The 25468-nt window shown below is 40.0% G+C and overlaps 1 protein-coding gene across 4 annotated transcripts in view; it reads right to left on the bottom strand.

Moving 5' to 3' along the window:
* Positions 1-1512: 1512 nt before the first annotated feature.
* The window catches only part of TANC1 (tetratricopeptide repeat, ankyrin repeat and coiled-coil containing 1), a 259324-nt gene continuing 235368 nt past the window's right edge, over positions 1513-25468 (bottom strand). For all 4 annotated transcript variants that reach the window (XM_072612108.1, XM_072612110.1, XM_072612111.1 and 1 more), the window contains 8 exons: positions 14519-14652; positions 12848-12971; positions 12485-12660; positions 10650-10782; positions 8529-8620; positions 6020-6166; positions 5416-5516; positions 1513-4729 (listed from right to left, as the gene is read on the bottom strand). In XM_072612108.1, coding sequence (XP_072468209.1) covers positions 3301-4729; positions 5416-5516; positions 6020-6166; positions 8529-8620; positions 10650-10782; positions 12485-12660; positions 12848-12971; positions 14519-14652 — 2336 coding nt within the window. In that variant the 3' untranslated portion in view covers positions 1513-3300. The remainder of the gene's footprint in view (positions 4730-5415; positions 5517-6019; positions 6167-8528; positions 8621-10649; positions 10783-12484; positions 12661-12847; positions 12972-14518; positions 14653-25468) is intronic.

The raw sequence follows: 25468 nt of genomic DNA, 5'->3' as shown, positions 1-25468 counted from the left end.
CTTCTGAAATTATAGAAAGCAGATCACTTATAAAATATGCTTATAAAAATATGATAGCTCCTATTTTGTGAATTTAGTGGGGGGAAAAATTCCTATTCAGAAAAAAAATCTCATTTACAACAGGTTAAATGCACATATAATTACATACTGCTACTTTTGCATTCCAGCATTCTACTAATATAATAATTCTCAGCTCTTGTTTAATATCACTAGATATAGATCACACTTCTTTCAAAAGAAATTATAATATATTGTTCACTACCTGAAGAATCAACCATTAATGAAAAAAGCATTTCCATGGGACCTGTAGTGTTTTTTTTAAGAGACTAGATTTGTTTTAATAAGAGAATGTAACAATTTGAAATCTGGAATAGGAATAAATGTCATTCGAAGTGACAGTGAAACTAAAAATGATAATTATAGAACCTTTTACTCATCTGAGCAGGCAGAACCACAAGTGCTTTTAAGCAAAGAATGAATGAAAACCACAGGTTTATTCAATTGAAGGCAACACAGGTGGCCTCATAAAAAGAAAATTGAGTCTTACCGTGCCTCAGGAAAACATATCTATGAAGGAGCAGGGAATTCCCTGAGTAGAATACTGGTGAGTTCCTCCCGAGGCCTCCATTTTGTGAAGGGACCCAGACTGGCCAACCTTCATTGCCTATGTGCATACTTTCTTCCTCCCTCCCCACTCCCAGCTTTTCTGCTCTTTTTTGTTTATTCTCTTCCACCAGTAGACAGGAACTGTTTTTCCCCAGTGAGTTTGTCTCCCCAGCTCTTAGCACAGTGTTTAACATACATTAAGTGCCTAATAAATGCTGCTTCTCTTGCCTAAGGCAACTTTCCACTATCTACAGAACATTAAGTCCTCCATCTTTCTTCAGCTGGAGTCTTTATATCAATAAAGAGCTTTAAAATTCAATCTGAAGTAATTTCTTTAACCAAGTTACGGAATTTGCTGGATTAAAAAAAGTCACCCTGGGTAAATAAGAGATGATCCGGAGATACTTTAGTATTACAACTGACTAGATGAATGTAAAGACCAAGTTCAAAGCCTGTGTATACCAAAACTGTATCTTGAGTAGCACAGCTTGCCATTTACCCTTGTTCATACTTTACTCTGAAATTAAAATTCATGTTGGTATGAAGACAAACATTTTAAGATGAAACATATTGTAATATAAATGTGCTAAAGGCAAACCTGTGACAGTAACACTCAGTTTTCTGTGTGTTTTGGCAAAAATGATTGAGAGTTGGAGTATTACCCATCCTGTTGCCAGTCAAAACAGACACTAAGATTTTTTGGCACAGCTAGAACGTGAAAATAAAGATTTGATCTATGAAAAATGTGTTTCAGAGGAACAGAGACCTAATGTCCATGTTTGGCTTCTAGAACTTCTGTAAGGCCTTGGGACAGCCATAGATCGCTCTAAGTTAAATCAGTGTATGTGTTATGCTCAAACAGTGCGCTCTCTCCACATCCAGGGTTTTGTTCAGTTCAGAGCAAACTATATTAATGGTCTTTATTCCATATGGAAAAGTACAGTAGCTGTGCAAAAACAAACTACATAACAAAAGAATGAGACATACAAAGGTCAGAGAAAACAATAAATAAGCCGAAGTCATCATACGCAGACTCATGGAAAGCTTGTAAAATGGGTAAAGCTGTTTTTACAAAGTACACACTGTACACACAGAACAAATGCTGAAGAATGACAATGGCGTATTCCAACTTGTACAAAACAGACTCTCACAGGAACTTCATTACAACTATTCAATTTGAAAACACTTCTGTAAATATAGAATTTTCTTCTCCCCAGCTCTTGAAAATAAATTTCACACCCCGTCCTATAAAAACAAATGCACATCCAATGCTTTCAAACTGTTGTGGTAAAACCTTCAAATAACACGTCATGTTTCGTATAAAAACACCTTTTTCCTGTACCTTATCACCACAAATGAATGATACATAATTTTGGACGTTAGCACCTTAAAGGTGTTTATATAAACTATATAAAGTGCGGTTACTGGTATACTGTTAACATGCCATAATAATATATTATTCAGTGCAATAATCAGCATGGTTGAAGCTCTTAAAAAAAACAAAACATGCATTTAAATCTATGGCTGTATTTTTCTGGATTAACTATTTGAAAATAAAATTATATTTACATGTTTAAGTAAAACCTCACTACCTTTTTTATATACATACATATATATATTCAAAGAGAGAGTGTGACTGAACAGTAGAGTGATTTTATTAACTGAACAGAATTTAAACAACTTAAATGAGTTTTTATTTTTCAAAGCAGTCACCTTGGGACTTCACCCCAACAACGCTGCCATTGCTCACATTTCTGGAACTCTCCTAGACCTACTTTTACACAGTTTGCACACTGAGAGAACTATCTGCATCCTTTTATAGTTAATACTTTACCCCTGCCCAAAACATTACAAGTAGCCATGATTCCCCTTCAAAAAATGAAAATCAGCCTTCAAGGAGGACAGAGCTGTGGGCTCTGAAGGCCAATTCTAAAATAGAGTTCCATAGAAGGTTCTGAACAGTGACAACATTGTTGAAATAAATGCATAGCATCTCAAGGCAACTTCCTTAGTGAACACAACAGATATTTGGATGTTTCTTTAAAAAAGAGGGGAAAGAAGCAATCACATTGTTTTATAGTCCCACCTCATACTCAGTTTGAAGTGACTTAAGAAGTCATTCCTAAATCATGTCATTTATTAAACTAGGGATTTACTGAACCATCAATAAAGTATATTACTCCCTATTCAAAGCATTTATCTGCTATCCTGGGTCACATGTATTTATATTTACTGCTTTTTACTTACAGACCTAGGAGTTTCTCACACATGGGAGTGAGAAAAATATGAATTTCTTTAGATAAATACTGCGATTTTCATCATATCAAAGACCCAGAAAAGAGATTGTTATAAACAGTCTAATAAGAGAAGCAAAGAATACAAGACACTATCTCCTTGAATTCTCCCTATTTTATAACTTTACAGTCAGTCACAGCTAACCATATTTTTGTGTCAATTTTTTCCAGCTCTGCTTGACATTCCAGTTAACATTCTTGTTCATGGTGACTTTTAGCTTCATATTAAAGTGGTTTATCCTACTTTTTAATTTATATACCACTGATGGTCAATACCCAATCACGTAAGCCCCACAACATAAAAAACCATAACTAAAAAGCTCCCCTTATTTTTAGGGTAAAACAGCCACAACTAGTAATTAACCCCAGGAACTATTTTACACAGTATTTCTCTTAACGCTCATACATTGGATTCTATGAATGATCGCTTTGGTTTTGCTGAAGTGATATGACTCCGATGGGTTTCCTTATTAATGGAGGGCTGTTGTTTTGAGATATTTTCCGGATACAAATGAGAGACATTCTTGGCTCTCCGGCTGTCTTGACAATGGGCTGATATTTGGCACTTGCTTTCCTCAAGTTCTTTCAGCTGGGCCCCATTGTGGACAATTCCACCCAGAGGGGAAGCAGAACACATTTTAGTTTGGTTATTGTATCCTCCTGCCAGTTTGACAGAGGGCTGCTCACAGTGTGAAGACTGCAGGCCAGCTGCAGATGGGTTTGTCAGTAACCCCTCGGTCACCTGGCAGTGCCAGGTACGGTTGGATGGATTTCCCTGCTGTTGGAATCTTGCAGTCTTATCCATAATGCCCATGAATGGAGTATTGCGTGGTCTGTGCTCAGCCGTACCACTCTGAACCTGGTTATTAGCCACCTTCTCCTTATTTCTTGCATCTGCCCCTTGAGCCTTCAAACCATCTGAAAAACTGCTACTTGAAGCTAAACTGCTGGCTGAATTGGACATTTTCATGCTGCCAGATGGAGAACTGTTAGAGGCTGAATTAGACAGAGAACCTACATGCCTCATATCACTACAATTCACTGACACACTTTGACTTGAAGGGGCTACATCCATAGCTAAGGAAGTATGGGCTAGAAGCCTCTCTGTAGTTTTAACCTTGCTTGGTAAAGGATATGCAGAGCCACCCTCACTGCGCTGCAGATGTGCATTCTGGTTCATGCCCAGCTGGTCACCATACAGGCCAGAGTTGATTCCTGCAGTGAAAGAGCCTGTCCCCTCTAAATGCTGGCTTCTATTAGGTAGAATCACAGGGGACCTTCCTGGCATGGGACTTGGGGGAGGATTCTGAGAACCACTAGTACCTACTCCAGTTCTCAGGTTAGACTGAAGAGAACTCAGGTGCTGGTTGGTTTTCACAATCTGTGCCCGCTTAGTAGGCTGCATCATCAAACCTGTCTGAACAACTGGCTCCCTTGGGAGCTTACTGCTTCCTGGCCTATTCTGGGGCGATACTGGTCTTGCTTTGGGCTGCAGCCCTTCCTGAAGGGTTCTGCTGTATGGAGCAGGTACTGCGGAAGAGGGCTGAGGCCTCATAGGTACTGAAACCAAGTCCCCAGGCTGCCCTGACTCCTCCTCTTCAGGCTCCTCCGTGGGAAAGGTATCATCCAGTCCCGGAGCTGAGGCCTCCTCCTCCTCATTGTCTGAGTCATTGGCCGGGGCCAAGGTGGGGCACTGTTGCTTCTGCTGCTGGCTTCTTTGTAGCTGTCTGCACTCCTCTTCTACACGACTCAGAAGCCTCTTGATTTCTTGGTTGTTAGGACACAGCTTCACAGCCTCCTGCAAATCAGCCAGAGCAGCCGCAAACTGCCTTTGTAATAAAGAAAGAGAAATTAAAATTGTGAGACATACATTTTATCAAATACGATTTCTTACTGGGGTGGGAGAGGGAGGAAGGAAACTCTTGGAGTACGTGATGTTTGTGTGCAGATAACTGCAAAGTTGTAGTGGGTCTTAGAAATAGCACTCCACTAGAATTTCAGATGGGCTCAGTGACAAGAGAATAAGAACTCCACACAAATGGAGGGAACACCCTGACCATCAAAAACAACGAATAGTTGTAAGTGATCCTGACTTAACACCTTTCACCAATTATGTAATGTGCTATCAACACTAGATAAAAATGTTCTCAGTGCTTTTATTACTGGCCCTTCTGCTGGATCAGCAGTGAGAAAAGTCCTCCACTCACTTTTACATGCAGTTATCTCCTAGATAACAGAAAGGTCTATTTAACTGACAGGGGTCAGTCCATTCTGGAAACGCTGGGACACATCCTGAGCACCAAAAATCTCAACTGGTCAAATACAAGACCACCATCGCTACAGAGAGGCCAGACAAAATTCATCTTTATTGATAGAGTATTAAAAGTGATGAAAAGCATTATGGAGGATACTTATGAAACTGAAATCCATTAATTTATCATTAATTATTAATTAAATAAAAAACATTTAGGGACAATGTCGAAGAGGAGCCTCCAGCCACCTGCATATCAAGTACCTGCTATTTCTCTTTGCTCTTGCTCTGGCATAATAAGCTTCATAGGATTTGGGTTTCAACTCCAGAGCCTTGGAAGCAAATTCTTCCGCCATGCCAAAGTCCTGATAGTGAAATAGAAAGGCCATTAGTTAAACAGAAGTATTAAAGCACAAGCCTACATTAATTCCTTAGATGACTTCAAAGGCAACTGCTGGAAAGAGAACGGAAATATCATTTATTAACAACATCTCTGCCCTGACAGGTACAAACAAGCAGAAAGGAAGACCTTTAAAACTTAAGAGCAGGTTAAGATCATGTGAAGGCAAATAAAGAGTGGAAATTTTCAGACACTGAGAAAATTAACACCCAACGGAAAGCTATCTCTTTAACGTTATGGACAATTAGTCCCAGCTTTTGCAGTTAACTGGATGATCTCCTGCATGTGAGTCTCCCTGGGGCTCAGGTTCCTCATCTGAAAAGGAAAAGAATCTCTAACGGTGACACTCATCATGACATATAGTCAGCCAAGAAAAGCCAATTCATCATATGCTCCCATCACAGGAATTAAACTTTCTAAAGACAGCACATGTGTATTTTTTCCATGGCTTAACAAGACACAACTTACATTTGTTTTCCTTCGGCACCGGGACAAGTTCAGATAGAGAGAAACCCGCAGTTCATTGAAGGCTTTCATGTCTTCACCAAACCCTTCACGAGGAAATTTTCTTAAGGCACATTGGTATCGCTGGGCTGCTTCCTTCATCTTCCCTTTCTATCAGTCAGAAGGAAAGATTTCAGCACAAGGAGTCAATGAAGGGAATTTTAAGCATCTGACAGGAATATAAATAGTTTTGCTTTTAACACATTACCCAGAACCTAAAGGCACTTGAGGTTATCTGACAAGTTTGGGGACAAAGTTTATTTTTAAAAAAAATTAAACCTTGGGAAACAAATTTGTCATCAACAGAAATTAAAAATGGAAGCTAGAGGGTCACACTAGCTTCCTGTTACATACTCCTTACGCAGGGCTCACACATTCACACAGGACATGTTTTTAGAAATATATAAGAAATATGTGAGAAAAACTTAAAAATTAATTTAGTATAAATTTTAACATTTTCCCTTTGTATTTCTTTGAGGAACACTTTTATAAATGTCTCATCCTAAGAGATTATACTCCCTGGAAACAGCCAGTTTAAAAAAATGTTACTCCTAAGACAAGAAGAGTCTTGTAGATAAGACGAAACCTAGATTATGTTTGCCATGGCATATTTTTTTTCTTTAAAGGAACTAGAAGCAATGGCCAAAAAAATGAGAACAGCAGCACATATTCGGTGCTAAAGAAACCTATGTGCTCTGTCATTTCCATTGCACAGCAGGGATGCAGCCTGTTGAAATTGGCTTGATACTTGCGACATAACTGCCTACCCAAATCCATATTAAAACCACTTCAAAGCCACAGCAATACACACTCTGAACTCAATTTCAAACCGATTCCTTAAGTTAGAAACCCTGCTGGTTAGGCTGTGTGAGTTTAAAGGATTTTTTAAAGAAAGAAACAAATAGACATCTGAGGAGTAACAACCTCACAGAAAAACAGTGAGGAAGTCATTTTACAAATTTTAGTTTTAATTTCATCCAGTCAGAAGTGGAATAAATACTTATAACTAGCATAATGCCACTCAGTGGACTCCAACTATGGATAAATTTGAATTCTTTATTTTTTTTTAAATCAAGTTCATTTGTGTATAAATCAAATAGTTTATGGAAATTTTTTTCTAATTTCATTTAGTCTCCTGAATAGCTAGAAGTTAAACAATGCTAGGGATCATTTGACAATCTCAAGTAAATAATTATAGAGATAATAAAATTTTAGCAGTTACTCAAATGATAAGACTAGCATAATATTTATTCTTGGATGGATTGGTGAAATATATGCTAGAGGGCCCTCTCTGACCAAAACCTGAGCAGATAAAATTATCTTGACTTGCCTCAATGTTAAACTTATCATCCTCTAAAAGATGAAACACATTTGGGGAACTTCTACTTTGGACCTGGCCAGTGAATAAGCATTAAGTGTTTGCTTTGTGCTATGTATCCAAAGAACCACAAAAGAAAGCCCCTGCCCACAGGGAGTTCACAATACAATGGGGGAGACAGTAAGCAAGTGCAAAATGATTTTGGGGCTAGAAAGTTGGGGGCGGGGGGAGGAAGAAGACTGAATAAGAGCCGAAATCCAAAGTAAAGATATAGTCTGTCTTTGCCAAGTTCAAGTCATCAGACCAAAATGAACTATATCCTAAGGTTTCAGAAGAACTGCTGACAAGTAATTCAAAGATTAATGACTCAACAAAGATTGTGGAAAACAAGAAAGGCGGCAAAGGAACAGTGAAGGCCAAATATTTTGCAGTTTTCTAAAACGGAAGAGCAGAGTGCAAATTCTAAGCAAGTCACTTTAGCTGCCTGGGCTTTAGTTTAGTCAGCTATAAAATGAAGAGGCTAGAGCACATGTCCTTCCAGCTCTACATCTATAATCCTATGATCTGATTTGGTAAATGCTAGGCTTTTATCTGACACTTTTAACATCAAGGTTTTTATCATATCCTGCAACTGCTAACAAATGAAGTGTTGTTGTTACATGTTCTTACAGTTTTGGTAACTATATGTGCTAAAGATAAAAACAAATTAGTCATTATTAAATACGGGGTCAGATCTAAAGAAAACTAGAATATAATCTTATAGTCATTTTTGACACAAGTGTTGGTTATCGAAACAGAATTTGTATTTAGTTTTGTTGCCATTCATTTCAAAATAGATGACTGACATTTCATATTTATGAAGTTTGAAACTTCTTTTAAGAAGAAAATCCTTTTTCACTTTAGTGAGAAAAATTATTTAAAATTTATTTAAAGCTGAATAGTAGAAAGAAAAGAAACCTAATCAGTCTCCAACATATTGGATATGAGGTCCCAAGTCAGCACCTCATGGGATTTCTACTAATACCAAGTTGCATGTGCTTTGAGAGGTAACAGAAAGCTAACATATCATAACATAATAACCTAAAGTAACTAAATGCTAGCAGCCAAAGTTCAGAGTGAAAAGTCCCAAGAGAAAATAGGGACAACACCACTTACCTTGTACAACACATTTCCTTCCTCCATTAACTTCTGTAAAAGTATAATCAGAATATCAGGTTTGGAAGTGGCCATTGCCCAAGCTGCATTTCCTACAAAACAAATGTATTAAATAGTAAACAGGATGCAGTAGTTCTGTGAGAAAGAAGGAAAGAAATTCTAATCTTCCTATTGCCCTATCACAGTTTAAAACAAATGCTGGCTTCGATAGCTGCACTTGCAAACAACACACGCAACCCATCAAAGAGGAACAATGACTAGTTTTCTAGCATTCAATCAAGAAAGGAATGAGAGAATATGGGGAGTACACCTATAAAACTAATCTATCTTAAGATATCTGCTACATGAGAAACAGTTACTGATATCAAGCATTTATTTCTGCCCAGAGTAGAAGGATCCCAAAGAAAGATTTCCTCCTTCCTAAAATCCGTATCAACATTGGTAGTAAATTGGTGTGCCCAGAGCCACTGTGGCCTCTTCCAAGAAGCTGACAAGAAACATGTTGAGCACATCACTTTATGTTACTAACATCAGTGTTTCACTGAAGGTTGTATGTAGCTTCCTAACCTGGAAAGTATATGTGAAGCAAAGATCCACTGACTGCCAACGGCCCTGTCACCTCGAAATGCTAAACTGGATGATCTTTAAGGTCCTTTCCCTCCCTCTCCAACATTCTACAATTTCCTTTTTTAGAATGACATCTTGGATGAAAAGTATTCTAACATACATATGCAGGTCCAAACCAATAGGCAATTGGTTGCCTATTGAAAAGAGGGGGAATTTGAAAGGCTGCAGCTCCCATGGAGCACTGAATGGATTGCTCTCCTTTCGATGGTTTCTAATTCCTGTAAGAGTAAAAATTCTTTTGAATGCTGACTGAGACTTCAAGTTTTTAGTTTGGTCATAACATAGTCTGTAGTCCCCAATCAGGTAGCTACGTGGTACAGTGGATAGAGTGCCGGACCTGGAGCCAGGAAGACCTGAGTTCAAATCCAACTTTGGACACGTCCTAGCTGTGTGACCCTGGGCAAGTCACTTCACCCTGTTTGCCTCAGTTTCCTCATCTGTAAAATGTGCCAAAGAAGGGAATGGCAAACTACTCCAATATCTTTGCCAAGAAAACCTCAAATAGGGACATGAAGAGTCAGACAACTGAAAACTGACTAACAGCAACAAACAGTCCTCAATCTGTACAATAAAGCACATTTTTGTAAATTATCTGTGATGGAGATCAATATTGAAAAACAACGGAGCAACACAAACAACCCAGAGTTCACTGTGTCTTTATCAGTGAGTCATCTCAAAGGGTTCCATTACTGCTACTTTAAAAGCAAATTTCTTAAGTTGTAGGAACATCATATGTTAAGGAGCTATAATAACAGTTTACATTACATAGCACTTTATGGTTTTTAAAGTGTTTCCATAGGGAAACAAAAGCCTGCTTGAGGTGATTACCAACATGAATTTGTTGAGCATTTAGATCAAAGAATTTCAGAGCCGGAAGGACCCAGAGATATCCTTTTAGTTCAGTCTCTTTTTGCAGATGGAGAAACCTAAGTTTCTTTGTGTAGGTTCAAAAAGGTCAAATCACAGGGTAAATTATCATTAATCAAGTTTCAAACCCAGATCCTCTTATTCCAAATCCATTTGGTACATTTGTGCTACACCAACTACTACTCCTAACATGGAAAACAATTCTGTGCATATATTCCAGATTTGTTCATGGAACAGTGGTTTGGAATGCATATTTTCCCCAAGGGCAGTATGATCCAGTGGCAAGAGAACTAGATTTATAGTTGGAGGACCTAGGTTTTGATCCTGCCTCGGTTATTATGAATCCAGTAACTCCTGCCCATGTATTTTTAGATAATCATTCTTCTTTCTCCCCGTGTGACATTCTGCCAAAAGTCTTAATTCTTCCATAGAACCTTTCAAAGTAACCACAATTGGCTGTCAGGGAGCTAATGCTAACCTGTACCCTCAAGGTCACCATGAACAAATGGAGACTGAAATGAGAGAAAATTCCAAATATTTGATGTGTAAAAATCTGGTGGTTTTCCACTAACCCATTCTGAAATTTGAGCCTCACCCCACCTGAGAAAAAAAGGGAATTTTACTAACCTAATTTGGCTCCTTTTCTCAGTAACGTGACCACAACAGATGTGTTCCGACAGCCAATTGCCCTGTCCAAAGGACGCATGCCACTATGGTCCACATGCTCAATGACAGCTCCTTTATCCACAAGATAGAGCACCTGTAGCAGGGACAAAGTCAAGTCCTTTTGGTTACCATTACACAGCTGAGAGGCATGGATGCATCATGGATGGGCCACTAAACTTGGAGTCAGGAATACTAGGTTCAAATCCTATAGCAGACACTTATTACGTCACTCACCGTGACCCCAGACAAGGTATTTAATCTCTCTGTGCCTCAATTTCCTCATCCATAAAGGAGCCAACATCCAAATTTAACAAGAATCTGTCTTAACTTTACATCTGGATTTAATGACATAAAGACATACCCCTGATTTTTATTTTAGAAACTGTGATCATTAGCATTCCTGAAGGGAAGCCATCCTGTTATACGAGGCTGACTTGTTTTAATGCATGCATGTGGATAGGTGTAGGCGAGTGCACACATGCATGGGGGCACACACCTCCCATTCCCAGGCCAGGGAAACCAAAAGCTTGTTCTTACACCACATTACTGAGGAACCGGCATCATTGCCACCACAGGTTAAAGCAGCAGACATTTTAGAAAGATTTAGATCAACAAAGTGAAGATGTAAAGCTAGGATGAATATATGATATAGGAGCAGCCACCAAGTATACTTGAATATAATTAACTTCAGGGCAGAGGAAAATGAATCAGAGTGTTGTTACATTGGAAATGACAATCGTGAAAGTACAACGTGAGGAAGGAGTGATGATCTGACGTCATTGCCATGACTAGAAATAGGGATGAGAAAAAAGAGGAAAAGGTCTCTATCCAAAAGGTGCTCTTTATAATGCCTACAATTCTCTATAGAAAAATGTCCTACATTCAATTCTGATGCTTCAGGAGAGACAGAAATGAGAAAGGACAGGAGGAGAACGTGGGCGGGGGGGAGCTTGAGAGACAGAGACAGAGACAGAGATAAGAGAAGGAAGGGAAAGGGAAGAAGAATGGCACAGGTAGGACAGGGAGAAGAAAGTGGGTAAAAAATACTTTTGAAAATCAGTTTGAGAAAACTTGATAAAATTTACTGAGTCTGAGATAATTACTCTTAATTGTTTTGTGGAACTTGGTGGTCAACCAGACTGTCTGAAGGCTTCATATGATGGTAGGCCTACTAACACCCCCAAGGCAGTCTATTCCACTTAGAGATAGACAACTAGTTGTTAGGAAGTCTCTCCTTCAATCGAGACTATATCTGTCTCTGTACTTTCCATTCTTTCTTTCATCATTCCTTGCTGGACTGCAGCAAAATTAGCTTGAAGCACTTCTTTTGCAAATATTCCAAAAACACGTGAAGATCTAATAACTTTTCAATAGTCCCCAAAACTTTTTTCTATTTTTGAAACATGCTACATCAATGATAAACAATATACAATTATCTGATTATCAGTCTCTAGATGGTGATTTTACTATGGTCTGTATATAGATAGTTCTATCTAAGGAATGATAGGTGTAACTTAATCACATTTCAATTCCCATCTGTTAATACTTGTGTTCTAGTCTAGTGTTATCTCATTTTGAGAGGCTGGATGAAAAGATATGTCCCCTCCTCCCAGAAGTTGAAGAATGCCACCTATATGCTTTACATAACATCCCATCAACCACACCCAGGTAATCTTTCACTTTTTGATATTTACTTCAGTTTTTCTTAACTTTAGCCCTTGTACAAAAGTACAAAAGAATTCTTATTTCTTAACTGAAAAGTGGGTGAGGTTTTTCAGCATTTCACTTTTACTTACAGTATCTGCATCGCCATAAAATGCTGCCAGATCTAGGGGTGTGCGTCCATTTTTGTCTGTTTGATCTATTGTAGCACCCTTCTCAACCAGGTACTGAACCACTCCCTTGTGGCCTTTCAGACATGCCCAGCTTAATGCTGACAGTCCCTCTTTATCTAGAGAAGAAATAGCTGCACCTGAAAAAAAAGTCCATTCACGGGAGAGTTGGTCTCAATTTCAAAAAGAAATGTTAAAAAGCAAACACATTCATGCCATCCTGCCACGAAAGGCTGTTCATGAAAGCAGTTAATTTTAATTAGGTCATAATGAAAGATCCTAATAATTATCTCTCTGTCCATCTACAAACATGTGGATGTATGTTACCTTGGGAGAGCAAAAATTCCACAGTGCTCAAATGCCCCTCACAAGAAGCCACCATAAGTGGGGTCCGACCCTGTTTGTCACTTGAGTTCACATCACAGCCATGTTCTAGCAGCAATCTGACAATCTAAAAAGGAACACCTGGAATAAATCTCTTTCCATAATACTTTAAACAGTACTTTAAGCAGTCTTTACGCTCCCACCCCCAACTCCATAGAAGGTTTTCCCTTTAGGAAGGAAGCACAACAAAATGCTATTTTTAAAGGCTGCTAGTTTGGTAACAGGTAAGACTTTCACAATTAGCCTACATTAACCCTTTGAACACAAAGTTTTCAGGTAGCCACCCCACTTCTAAAAGTTAATTAAGTATGCTAAATGAAATGCTCTTTTTAGCATACTGGATTAATTTACATAATGTCCATGTAAAGGGGAACATAGGAATAATGCTTAAGAAAACCTCTGACCTCATCATACCGGCAGTTGCGGAGGCAGGCTTGGACATTACAACTTCTTCTAAAGACCCCAAATGTTCCATAACATGCCCAGAGGGAACCCGTCCTCTTAACAAAGCCCTTTGCCATTCAAAGACATCGCATAAGCAGGCTTTCTCCTACAGTTCTTGATGCTTAGCCCACTTCCTTGGAAAGGTGCCAGAAATTAATCTTGGGAGTCAAGGTTCTCGAAAGCCACTGCTTGGTATACTTTCAGTTGTGCTTCTCACCACAGATGTATCTGTGGCTGGGTTTAGAGAAGCAGCTAGAGCACAAACCAGCCAGGTTACTTTGTGCCGCCCACGTTGGCTGCAATACTGATTCACTTGGCTTAGGTGGCCTAACACCAGGGAGCAGAAGCAGCCAGTCCTTAAAAGCAGGGAACGAATGGCATGTTGTGTTACATCAATGTACTAAAGACTTTAGGAACTCAAAGGCAATTTGGGGAAGAGTCCTGCTGTCCAGTGCTCGTGGGGAGCCATTCACAGCTTTGAGCTAGGGAACTATTTTTGCAAATCGCTGCAAAAGCAATTCCGTGATGGGAAACTTTATCCAGGAAATTCCTTGTGTAATGAAAGAGTACAGAGCAGCTGCTTGCATTCCGTGCTGGTTCCGGTTTGGGGACATCCTGCTACCATGAATTAAAGGGGACCCCACCCTAAAATCCAAAGCCAAAAAATTCCACCTGTATTGTGCTATGGAGTCGCTAGGACATTTTTTCCCCGTTTTCTAACAAAAGCCCATTTCCAGCTGTGCTCAATTGCCAAAAACAACAGCAACGAAAGAAAGTACATTATGGCAAATCCTTTATTACCGTAACTGTTCCGAGTTATCCTGTCCTTACAGGATACCCTCCCAGCCTCCAAAATGTGGGAAGCCTTCATTCAGAAAAGAAGTGATAAGGCTCTGTCTACCACCCAGCCTCAAAGTCTACCTTCCCTAGCTCATGCTGCAGACAGTGTGAAGCATCTTGTTTCAGATGCTTGAGTTTATAGACATGGGAGATGCTCCTTGGAGGAAAAATATGAGAAAGTTCACAGAAGGAAAGGTTCCAAGAAGACAACACTGGCCTAGTAAGAGATTTGCCCTGAAGTGCAGAGGGAAGACCAAGCTGTCATTTCCCAAATGCAATTCCCACTCTCTGTCTTGTCTCACTGGAGCAGAGCAGCATCACACACAGTACCTGCCAGTGGCCCTGGCGCACTGCACAGAACAAGGGGGGGATCCCTCTTTTGTTGGTTCTCGACACAGTTGCTCCATGTTCAAGCAGCAATTCACACACTTCCAGCTTTCCTCTTCCTGCAGCAGCTGTTAAAGCTGGGGGAAGATCCAAGAGGCCATTGTTAAGAAGACAACAGTACAGATGGTCCACTCTACCGATGGTGTTTAGTTTTTTAAAGCATAACTTCTGATCAAAAAGAAAAAGAAACCGATACCAATATGGAACAGAGATGCCCTTCTGACTAGGGCTAGGATCCAAAGGCCACCTCAGATAAGAGGAGAAAGCAAAGGGCTTGAGGAGTGGGATGGCTTTGGTGTGAACACTATCCCAGAGGAGATGGATCCCCCCATTCTGACTTTGCAACACAATAACCAGTGGCATTTCTATGTAGAAAATCCAATATTCTGGGGGACAGGGAGCAGAGCCCTACTCAGAATTACCTCTTCTAAATTCCATTCAATTCAACAAACATTAATTAAGCACCAACTATGTGCCAGTCACTGCAAATAAAAAGACAAGACTGAGACAGTCCTTACCCTCAAGTAACTGAAAGTAAATACTGTATATGGAACAAAAAAATATTTTAGGGGAATGGGGAAGGCCAGAAACCACCAACTTCTACAACAAAGACCTTTAAAAGGCACTGGCATATTTATGGGATTCTGCGTATCAGTGACTTCCTTGGGTCATCTAGTGGAAGCTCTTGGTCAAAAAGTATGGATATTTTAGTCACTTTATTTGTACTGGTCCAAACTGCTTTCTAAAATAGTCGTACTGATTTATAGCTCAGCCAACAATGTACTCATTTGCCTATCTTCCCACAAAACCCCAACATTAACTAGTTCCACTTTTTGACAATTTTGCCAGTGTGTCGAGTGTGAGATGAAACCTCAGGGCTGTTCTGATGTTAGTGATCTGGAGCATTCCTTCAGATGGTTATAAACAGTCTGAAGTTCTGAGAACTTTTTGTTCTCAGCATTTGACTACTAATCCATTGGGGAATGGCCTTTAATGTTCTAGGTAGAAACGATATAGATAGAAGGCACATATGACTATACACACATGTATGGTAAAAAGGTTTGTATATACACAAATATACACACACGTGTATTTTGATACAAAACACACATAGCAGCACTTCTTGTGGTAACAGAATCAAAAACAAAGCAGATGCCTATTGATTACACAGGGATGCGGAACCTGCAGCCTAGAGGCCAAATGTTGCCCTCTAAACCTCAAGTGGGGCTCTTTGCCTGAATCCAAACTTCACAGAACAAATGCTCTGGATGGAGTCGAAAGGCCACCCGAGGACCTAGAAGACCACCCAGTGGTCTCGAGGCTGTAGGTTCCCCACCCCTGGATTAAAGAATGGCTAACCAAACTGTGGTTTGTAATGGAATATTACTGCACTAAAAGAAATTATGTTCCAGCCAACTGAATTACTCCTCTTCTATCCCACACTTGTCCTCCATGCCTTTCCCCAGACAATCTTCTACTTCTGGAATACCCTCACCTTCATATCTGCCTACTTCAGTCACTACTTTCTTTGAAGGTCCAACTCAAGTGCTCCCCTCCGCCCCCCATCCTGGCAGCTTTCCCAAAACCAGGCCTCAGCCTCAGACCTACAAACCTCACCTCTGCTAGTGTTCTCTCCTGTCGACCAATGCCACAGGGACATACACTAGAGCTGGAAGGGGCTTTAAGGTCTATCCCCATCCTTTTACAGATGAGGATACAGAGTCCCACTGAGGGCAAATGACGAGCCAGAGATCAGAAAAGTAGGAAGAGGTAGAAGTGACATTTTGAACAGCCAATCTCTGATTCCAAACCCAGCTTTTATTTTTCTCTCAGCACTCTGCCTGAAAATCACAGTTACATTTGGACATCTCTCCAAACCTCCACTATCCACTGGCTGTGAGCAGCAACTCTGCATTCTCAGCCTTGCATGCAGTAGGTACTCAGTCTTAGCTATCGTATCTGATGAGATGCCAACAGTAAAAGAACAAAAGTTGTGAAACAAACGAGCCTGTTACTCCTTGGAACTGTAACAGGTGGGTCTAAACATAGCTTCGCTGGTGTCTCCTTTCGGGCTGATTGTAATCTGTTTACCATGAGGAGTCCTTTCTGGCCCAAGAACAGCTGGGAATGATGCTAACAGTGGCAGGCCACTCTCAGCTTGATTAGGCTGGAACTAGGGAGACCTTAAAAACTGTTAAATATACCCCAGATGACTGAGACATGCAAATGAATACCGCATTCACATAATTTTAAAAATTGAAAAAAGGATGCAATTTGCTCTGATATCATCAGGAGAACTCTTACAGAAAGTGAAGCCCTAGAAACTGAAAGATCCAAATAAATCCCCTTCTAGTTCACCACATCAGTTCAGGCCTTCATCACCTCCTTTAAATCTCTTTATTCCAATACACCCACACAGCCACAAAAGTGGTCTTCTTTAGCGCAAATCTAGCTGTGTCACCCCCCAAACCCACAACCCCTCTCTCACCTATATGGAATTGCTTGCCTTCTCAAAGAAGGGAAGGGAGAAAGAGAATATAGAACTCAAAAAGTTTTAAAAACAAATGTTAAAGAAATTGTTTTTATGTGTAACTGGGGAAAATTAAAATACTAAATGAAAGCTTAAAAATTAAAAACATTTAAAATGCAATTGGGAAATAAGTACAAAAATAAATGAAAATGCAAGAGAATATAGCAAATATTAGTAGCCAGTTTGAAGTCAATATGCAGCCTGAAGCTATCCTTATGTCAATTTAATGGCCCCGGTTTTTTTTGGAGTTTAATACCACTGTGCCACACAATAAATTCCAGTGTCTCTCTGTTCCTCACAGCACCCTATCCCCCATTTCTATGCCAGCCCCTTGTGAAGTCTGCTGCCCTGCCCTACCTGCTTTCTATTTATTTATTCTGTATGCACTTCCATAGGAAGTAGTTGTTTCTTCCATTAAAGCAGGAACTCCTTGCCTACAGAGATGGTGACATTCCTTCTACTTATATCTGCGGCACCTACTACAGTCCCTAGCACATGCTGGGTAACTGACTGATAGTTCTGGAAGAAATGGACGAAAGACAACCCTTTTGATCATTTGTATTCAGAATTACTATGGAAAGTCCTTTTAAGTGAATATCTTGGCCAAGGGTTTCATTTCATTGATAAGGGAACTGAGTCCCAAGGAGGCGGTGACCTGCCTAATGGGTTACACATCTAGTCGGTAGCAAAATGAGATCTGAATCCTGGTCATCTGACTCTAAATCCAAGGCTTTTTCCACTATAACATGATGTCTATTATAAGCATAACCAGGAAAACCAGAAGGAGGTCACTAGGCCTACCCCTCTCTGGCACAATGTTAATTCACTTACAACATGTGACTGACAGTTTTGCTCAGTGGCAAATAGACACATTTTCCCAGAGCACTGCATTTAAATGGGCCTCTGTCCTGACAGATGACTTAAAGCTGTTTGGTCTATTTTTTGCAGCAGACAGCTTGGGAAAGAAAATAAAGGAGGTCACAGATCAAGAATTCCAATTCTCAATTTCTCCAATCCTTATTCTGGGCACAGAGAGAGAGAGATAAGGATACTGCCAGGTCCTAAATATTTCTAATATTCTGTGAGAGTCTGTCTATACTTCTCTCTATGACCCAGAAACTTCTTAATTCAAGTTCTTTCCCAGACTTCCTTTAAAATCAGAGAATCAGAGATCAAAGAATCACTCAGAAACTGAGTCTAATCGCTCTCATTTTACATAAGAAGAAACTGAGAAATATAATGACTTGCTCAGGGTCACACATCTAGTAAGAATCTAAGTCTTGCTGACTCCAAGTCTAGCTCTTAGGCCACTGCTCATGCTGCCTCTAAGGAGAAGAGCTGCTCCTAAGAGTTTTCCCCAGCAGGGGAGCATCATGTTCAAGGAGTTTTAGAAGATCTTATAAAAGACAAAAGCAAAAGTCCATGGAATGCAATGCAGAAATGTGAGCCAGCAGCCACACTATACATACAGTTGTGTCCATCCGTGGTCAGTGTCATGTACATAGCTAACTTACAACAGGACCACACAGGCAATTGTTGGAATGCCTTCAATTCAGTCCAGCAGTGAAACAGTCAATCCCTTTATGATTTCTTTTGAAATGATTAAAAATTGTCTTTACTGCTCTCTACTTCAATAGTGGAAAATCATCTCCAAGGCTATTATCGGGGGTGTAACCAAATCCAATTTATCAGGGAAGATAATCTGTAATGAGCATGCTGGTGAGATTGGGGAGAAAGCCAGTGACCTGAGTCCCAAGTAAATGCGCCAAAACCAAAGGTGTCTTGTTGGCTGAGGACTGAACACTTTTAGGTGCCATGGTGCTTAAAATGGGCAATATTTTTATAGCTATCCAAACCCAGAGTCAGAATAAGAGGGTCCAGGTACATACAACCTCAGTCCTTGTCCAACACGCAACAAGAGAATGATTCCTTGGTATACAGGAGGAGCCAGGTGTCATGCCCCTACAATTCCACTTCAGGACTGGAGCTTCCTCCATGAGAAGCTAAGGCCCCAGCTATAAACCGCACTACCCCTACTATAAGATAACTTTCTAAGAACAATAATAGGCCAGATAATTCTCAGCTTCTTAAGACTCCAAAGAAGCTGGAAATGCTCCTTCTACCCCCTTGTCCCAATAGAGCCAATTGTGGCTGTGAGAGTCTGTCTATACTTCTCTCTACAACACAGAAACTTCTTAATTCAAGTTCTTTCAATTAAAGGCACTGGATCTCCTAAAACAGAATCAATGTACAAAATACTGCATAGAGAACTTTAAAGCACATACCTCCTCTTATATCTCTATACCCCAAAGAAATTTCAGATGGCATAGTTATGGATCATGAGCCATTAAATCATGAAACATTTAGTGAATGCCCACTGTATATCAGAAATTACATGGTGTACTTAAGACACTAGGATGAATCCAAGGAATAGTACCTGCTCCCAAGAAGCTTAGATTAGTTGGGTAGTAAATCTAGGGATATGAATAGCTGTAAGACAAATCAGAATGTGCCTTAATATAATGTGAATAGTATAAACTGGTCTACAGGAGCAGCTCACAACTGCTGGCTACCTATTCCTTAGTGAGCATATGTGCTTGTGAGCATGAGGAGAGATGATTTCTGACAAGGGTACGGGAGGTGAAGAAATCAGAGGAGGCTTCATGGAAGAGAGGGTACCTCAGTCTATGTGAAGGGGTACACTCTCCTGAGAGGACAGAAGAGTAATGGCAGGGGAGAACCTGAAGGAATACCTGAAGTCCTTCAAGAAGAGAGGTGAAAGAAAGCTGGAAATGGGGGAGCCAAAAAAAAAATTGCAAACACACAACGGTCATATAAGCTTCTATTGCACATAGCACTTTCATAGCCATTATTTATTTCATGTTACCCTAATGAAGGGGTGGGGAACCTGTAGACTTGAGGTCACATGTGGCCTTCTAGGTCCTCCAGATTCAGTCAAAAAGCAGCACTTAGGACCTAGAGGACCACATGTGGCCCATCACCATCCTAATACCTACCATCATAAAACAGGTGAGACAAATATTATTAGCATCACCATTTCAAAGATAATGAAACTTAAGCTTAGAAAGATTAAGGAAATCTTCCAAGATCCCCCAGTTGGTAAATAGAATGAGGACTCCCCCTGGCCGTTCTATGGACAAGTTTGGGGCTCTTTTTGCCAACGTGGGGCCTCAGTCACACATAGCAGGGGCCTGCCCAAGCCATAAGCCTTAGGACGGAGCTGCAGGAGTAGAGCACAGTTCCAGTTCTCATCACTGTTTCTCCAACTTGTGTTAGTTCCTTCTTAACTTCCTTCTAGGAAGTAAGTATTTCTACCTTTCCCCTTTTCTCACCCAAAAGGAACATAAGATACGCACCATACATGTGCACATATTCATGCATAATTATCCCATCAATCAACAAACATTATTAAATGCCCACTAGGTGCCAGGCACAGTTTTGAATGGCAGGGATGCCAATATGATGACACACGTACACTGCACAGACACACATACTCCCTAAATCTCCAATCACCACAACTATAGGGCAGGCAAGGAACCCAGGCATTCAGGAAACACTTGCTGATGAATCTAAAAAGTATTCAGGGCAAAAAAAAAAAAGTTCATCATTTCTTGTCCATTTGGCACTTTTAATGGAGCTTTAAATCAACATTTTTCTGTCACTGCTTGTGCGGAAACTGAATTCATCATGAAACGGCACCGTCAGTGATGACAGCACTTTGCTAAAAATAGATGTGTCCATGGCTTCAGTGGAGAGGCAGCCAGTCAGCCAGAGCTGGGACACTGAACCCAAGCCCCAACATGGGGAACTTTGGGGGAGATGAGAGGTCAAGTGCAGGGGCCAAGTTGGGGATTTCTCTTTTCTTCTCTCTTTCCCTTTAAAGCCAAATGTTTTAGTCATGAAAGCAGGCTAAAAGATAACACTCATGAAAAGATAAAAATCCACTATCACTCCCTCCAAAACAGAGGTTTGGCAGATACGTTCACCAAGGAATGTGAGCTGCACAGACTCCAAATAGGATCTAATTCAGTACAACTATCTAAACGAGGTATCTTATTTGCAAATAATGCTGACGAACATAACAAGACTTGAATTTTCCCCTACTTTTCAACCCAGATTTCAATTTCTCTCTTCCTATCACTTCTAGTTCTTGCATTCAGGGTGTCACTCAAATTCCAGCACCAGTGAAGACATCAGTATACCATATTCAGAGACAATCGATACTAAGAATAGCCCACAGGACACTCAGCAAACAGTCACGGCGAAACTATGTTCAGGAATTCCAACTATTCTACTAGAAAGGACCACCTCTGATCTGACTAACTAATAGGTTCTTGAAAAGGTTCAATGCACTCTGCCATAGGGGAGAGGGATGGGATGGGGGGAGGGGTTAAGGGAGTTGCTAAATTGCTAAAATCAACCACTGATGCAGAGTGGAAAAAAATGAGAGCGGCCTATTAAGATGAGGGGATACAAATACTGTTTGGCAGATCCTTGGTTCCTGGTCAGCAAGATTAAAGAGGAAACACAACTGGGGTGTCATGGGTGAGGGGAGTAAAAGGTAAAGTTAAGCAAAGACTACTGTAGCACACAAGACATACGGATATCAAGTCTCAATAACACCCCAACGTGAAATTGTAGAAATTGTATTTCATTATCGTCAGAGCTACATGAAATAAGAACTTTAAAAGCCAATGACAATCTGGACAAAGTGTTACCTCTCAAGGTCAATACTTGCTGTGATTGGCTGTTGGATTCAGGGTCACAGTAACACAAACCCAGGTTCCAGCTTTGCTACTGTGGAACTGTGGGACCATTTAACCTTTGGGTGCCTGTTTCCTTGTATGTTAAATGAGGGGGTTGGACTAACTAGTTAAGCTCTTAACTCCCTTTCACCTCAAAATGTCTGGTCCTGTTACAGCTGTCTTCCTACAGGCAGGGATCATGAGCCTTATCTAAAACTTTTTGTCTTACGTAAAAAGGAAGCTTTTTTTAAAGTTTGTTAAGGTGAGTTACTCTGCAAAAATGAAATCATAACTAATGACAAACACTAACAAAACACCCCTTGGAGTGGAGATTTCAAAAGCATTCACCTATCGGACAGTAAGCTTCGCTAGGCACAGAAAATGAACTGATTTACAAAAATTCAAACTTGTCAGAAACACATCATAGGACTGATTGCAAGGTATACTTTCATGTTATGTATTACTACAATAAATAAGCACCTGTCTGCATAAACAAGGACATGTGTGAAATGTGTGACAAAGAGGTCTTTGTTGGGACCTTGGCAATCACTGTTCCTCTGATTTGGAATCAGAAAGAATATGGACTAGGCAGCATGCTGGGGTACACAGTAATCTCTTCTGTTTAGGTTTCAGTTAGCAACTGGCAGTGATGAGGGTGGGCGCAAACCATCACCAACTGTCTATGCCAAGACACCTCAAAGCAGAATAACAGATGCCGATACCCACTCTCCTGCATGGCTACATCTCTTGGTAAATAAGCGAGGTAGCAGGAGACTGCCTTCCCCCTGACCTAAGGCCTAGGACTCTCAGAACACAGCTGATGTTTTCATTTCTGGAGAATAGAAGTATACTTAGAAACACTAGGAAAATGAGGATTTTTCCAGCTGTTAAAAAGCAAGCTAATCTTTTCATCTAATACCAAATCTACTTAACATAAATTTGAAAGAACTAGCCAATCTTTCAACAAAAAAAATGTGTTTTGAACTTTATGTCCTGTGACTGCTTTATGAGACAAACATCACATGTTCATCAAATCCCAGGGGAAGAACACTCACATTAGGAAGGGCACTTGGAGCTCAGAAGATAATAGAGCATTCCATTCAGCATCTCCCTCCCCTGGAAAGGGCACTAAGAGGCTGCCTAACTATTAGATCCATTTACCTCACCAAGTCCTTTAATAGGTGGGAGACTGGCACATGTCTGAACATTTCTTGAATTTAAAAAATTCTCTGCAACAACACTTCTGGAGTCTTTCTTAATGTTTTCTGCTTAAAAATGTCCCTCAGTAAAGCAAGGAACATTTAAATACGTGATTCAAAGCAGCCTTGCAAACATTCTAATACTCATAGTTAACTGACACTGCCTATGAAAAGTCAGGATCATTAGGGTAGGTCCTAAAACAATAGCCTTTAAGCCATGTTTGGGCAGACCCAGAGCAGAAACGATCACATAAAACACTCTCCAGATGCCACTTTTTTTTCTGTACTATATTCGGTATCTGGAAAACATATCCACCCAGATATCATAAAAGAAAAAAAAATTAAATTTGGGATCTCCATTCATTTGTGGAACACTCTTGACAATAAGACTGCTGTGGAGTTACAAAATGACAGGCCAAAAATATCACTTTTTTATGTCCTTTGCAAAACATAGCTTACTGACCTCTTTCTTATCAAGTAGTCTGGGTAAGCAGCAAATTTTGAAATGTCACATACCAAAGACGATTATTTATGTCTTCCTCTTCTACATTTATGAGCTCTTTCCCCCTCCCCTGATTAACTACTAATTAACTAATACTAGAGAAATACTCCTAGTCAATTTATTAGATGAAAGGAATGTTTAGCTTATGCTTCAGTGAATTTTAATATCACTAAATTTCCTTGGAAGAATGTAACAGCTACTGAGAATTTTAAACCTCAAACAGATGGTTAGATTTTCAAGGTAAAGAGAACAACCACCTAACAAAACAGAAAAAAATAAAAGATCCGAAGAACTCTTTTAAAGTGGGCAGTTAGGTGGCAAAGTAGATAAAGCAATAGGCTTGGAATCAGGAAGATTAATCTTCATGAGTTCAGATCCAACCTCAGACATTTACTAGCTGCATTACCCTGGCCAAGTCATTTAACCCTGTTTGCCTCAATTCCTCACTTGTAAAATTAGCTGGAGAAAGAAATAACCAACCACTCCAATATCTTTTCCAAGAAAACCCTCAAATGGGGTCACCAGGGTTCAGTCAGACATGACTGAAAAACAACAACACTTGACAATGATGAAAACCAGACAGCCTGAAGAAACAAAGCCTGGGTGTAACGCAACCTAATAAAAAGGCAGCAAACATCATCACGATAGAAGAACTCTACAGTCTGTGGCTCTTTCTTCCCTTAAAAGGACTGTACTCAGAACAAAGAGAAGGGAACGTATCCAATGGAGTTTATATAGCACTTTTAAAGTTTGGAAAACACCTTTTACGTGTAATGTCATTTGATCTCACAATTCTCCAATGACATCGAATTGGCCCACATGGCCTAAGCTATCTCTGGGTGCCTTCCCAGGCTCATAAAGCCATAATCCCAACTAGCAATAGATATGTGCACCAAATACACCATGAGATACAAATGCTGCAAAAAAAGAATAAAAGTTCCATGAGAAAATATGTTGCGGCAATTATGATACTGAAACTGCTCAGCCATAAAAGCTGAACATCATAATAAAGTAGGTAAAGTCAAGGCTAGACTCACTGATCTGAAAATGGTCTGAACCCTTAAGGACAACGAACCCTCCTATGACTCCGAAGGTATTCTCAGTTCATTCACAATAGTGGAATCTCTCAATAAGTAAAAAGTGAGACACGAACTAGAAAAATGGCCACAGCATATGCCAAAACAATATGGCAAATCCAATCCAGAATACTCCAGACTATTACTCATTCCTAGGCAAATTATCCAATCTGAATTTTTGAGGCCTTTTCAGCTTTCTCCTATGGTTTGGCCCTTTCCCCCCCATTAGGTCCTCCTGGTGGCAGCCCCAGTTTTTAATCACTTTCTCCACCTCCCATGCCTAAGTGAAGAGTTTTTTTAATCTTGTGTTCTGACTTTACCCTCTCCATTCTTACTTATTATCCTAGTCTTTTATTCCAAAGGACAACTAGATTTCTTCTGCCATCATTCTTACAGTAGTTTCTTAGAAAGTAAACATTAACATTGGAAAGAATGAATCTGGAGTATTTTTAACTCCTACACCCAGAAACATCAGGGAGTTAGTGAGAACCTGAAAAGCTTCTAAAAACAAAATATTCTGAGATACACTAAAAATAGGAACACAGTTTTTAAATTTAGATCCTAGAAGGGAAAAACTTTCAACTACTGTTCAATTCAGTAACAACAATAGCTGCTCCCCTTTATAAAAGCAATCTATAGTTCAGAAAACACTTCTCACATCAACTCTGGGAGAAAGGTAGTAATAAAGTATTACTACCCCCATAGTAGAGATAATGGGTTTGAGTAACTTGTCCAAAGTCATGCTACTGGTTAAGTGGTGGAGGTGGACATCTTTGTGAACACATGGAAGGATCTTGCTCAAGGTCTTAAAAGAGGGTAT

This window comes from Notamacropus eugenii, chromosome 5 (assembly GCF_028372415.1).
Source record: "Notamacropus eugenii isolate mMacEug1 chromosome 5, mMacEug1.pri_v2, whole genome shotgun sequence".
Classification (NCBI taxonomy): Eukaryota; Metazoa; Chordata; class Mammalia; order Diprotodontia; family Macropodidae; genus Notamacropus; species Notamacropus eugenii.
Note: the sequence above shows the minus strand (reverse complement) of the source record. Positions and strands in the feature narration are given on the sequence as shown.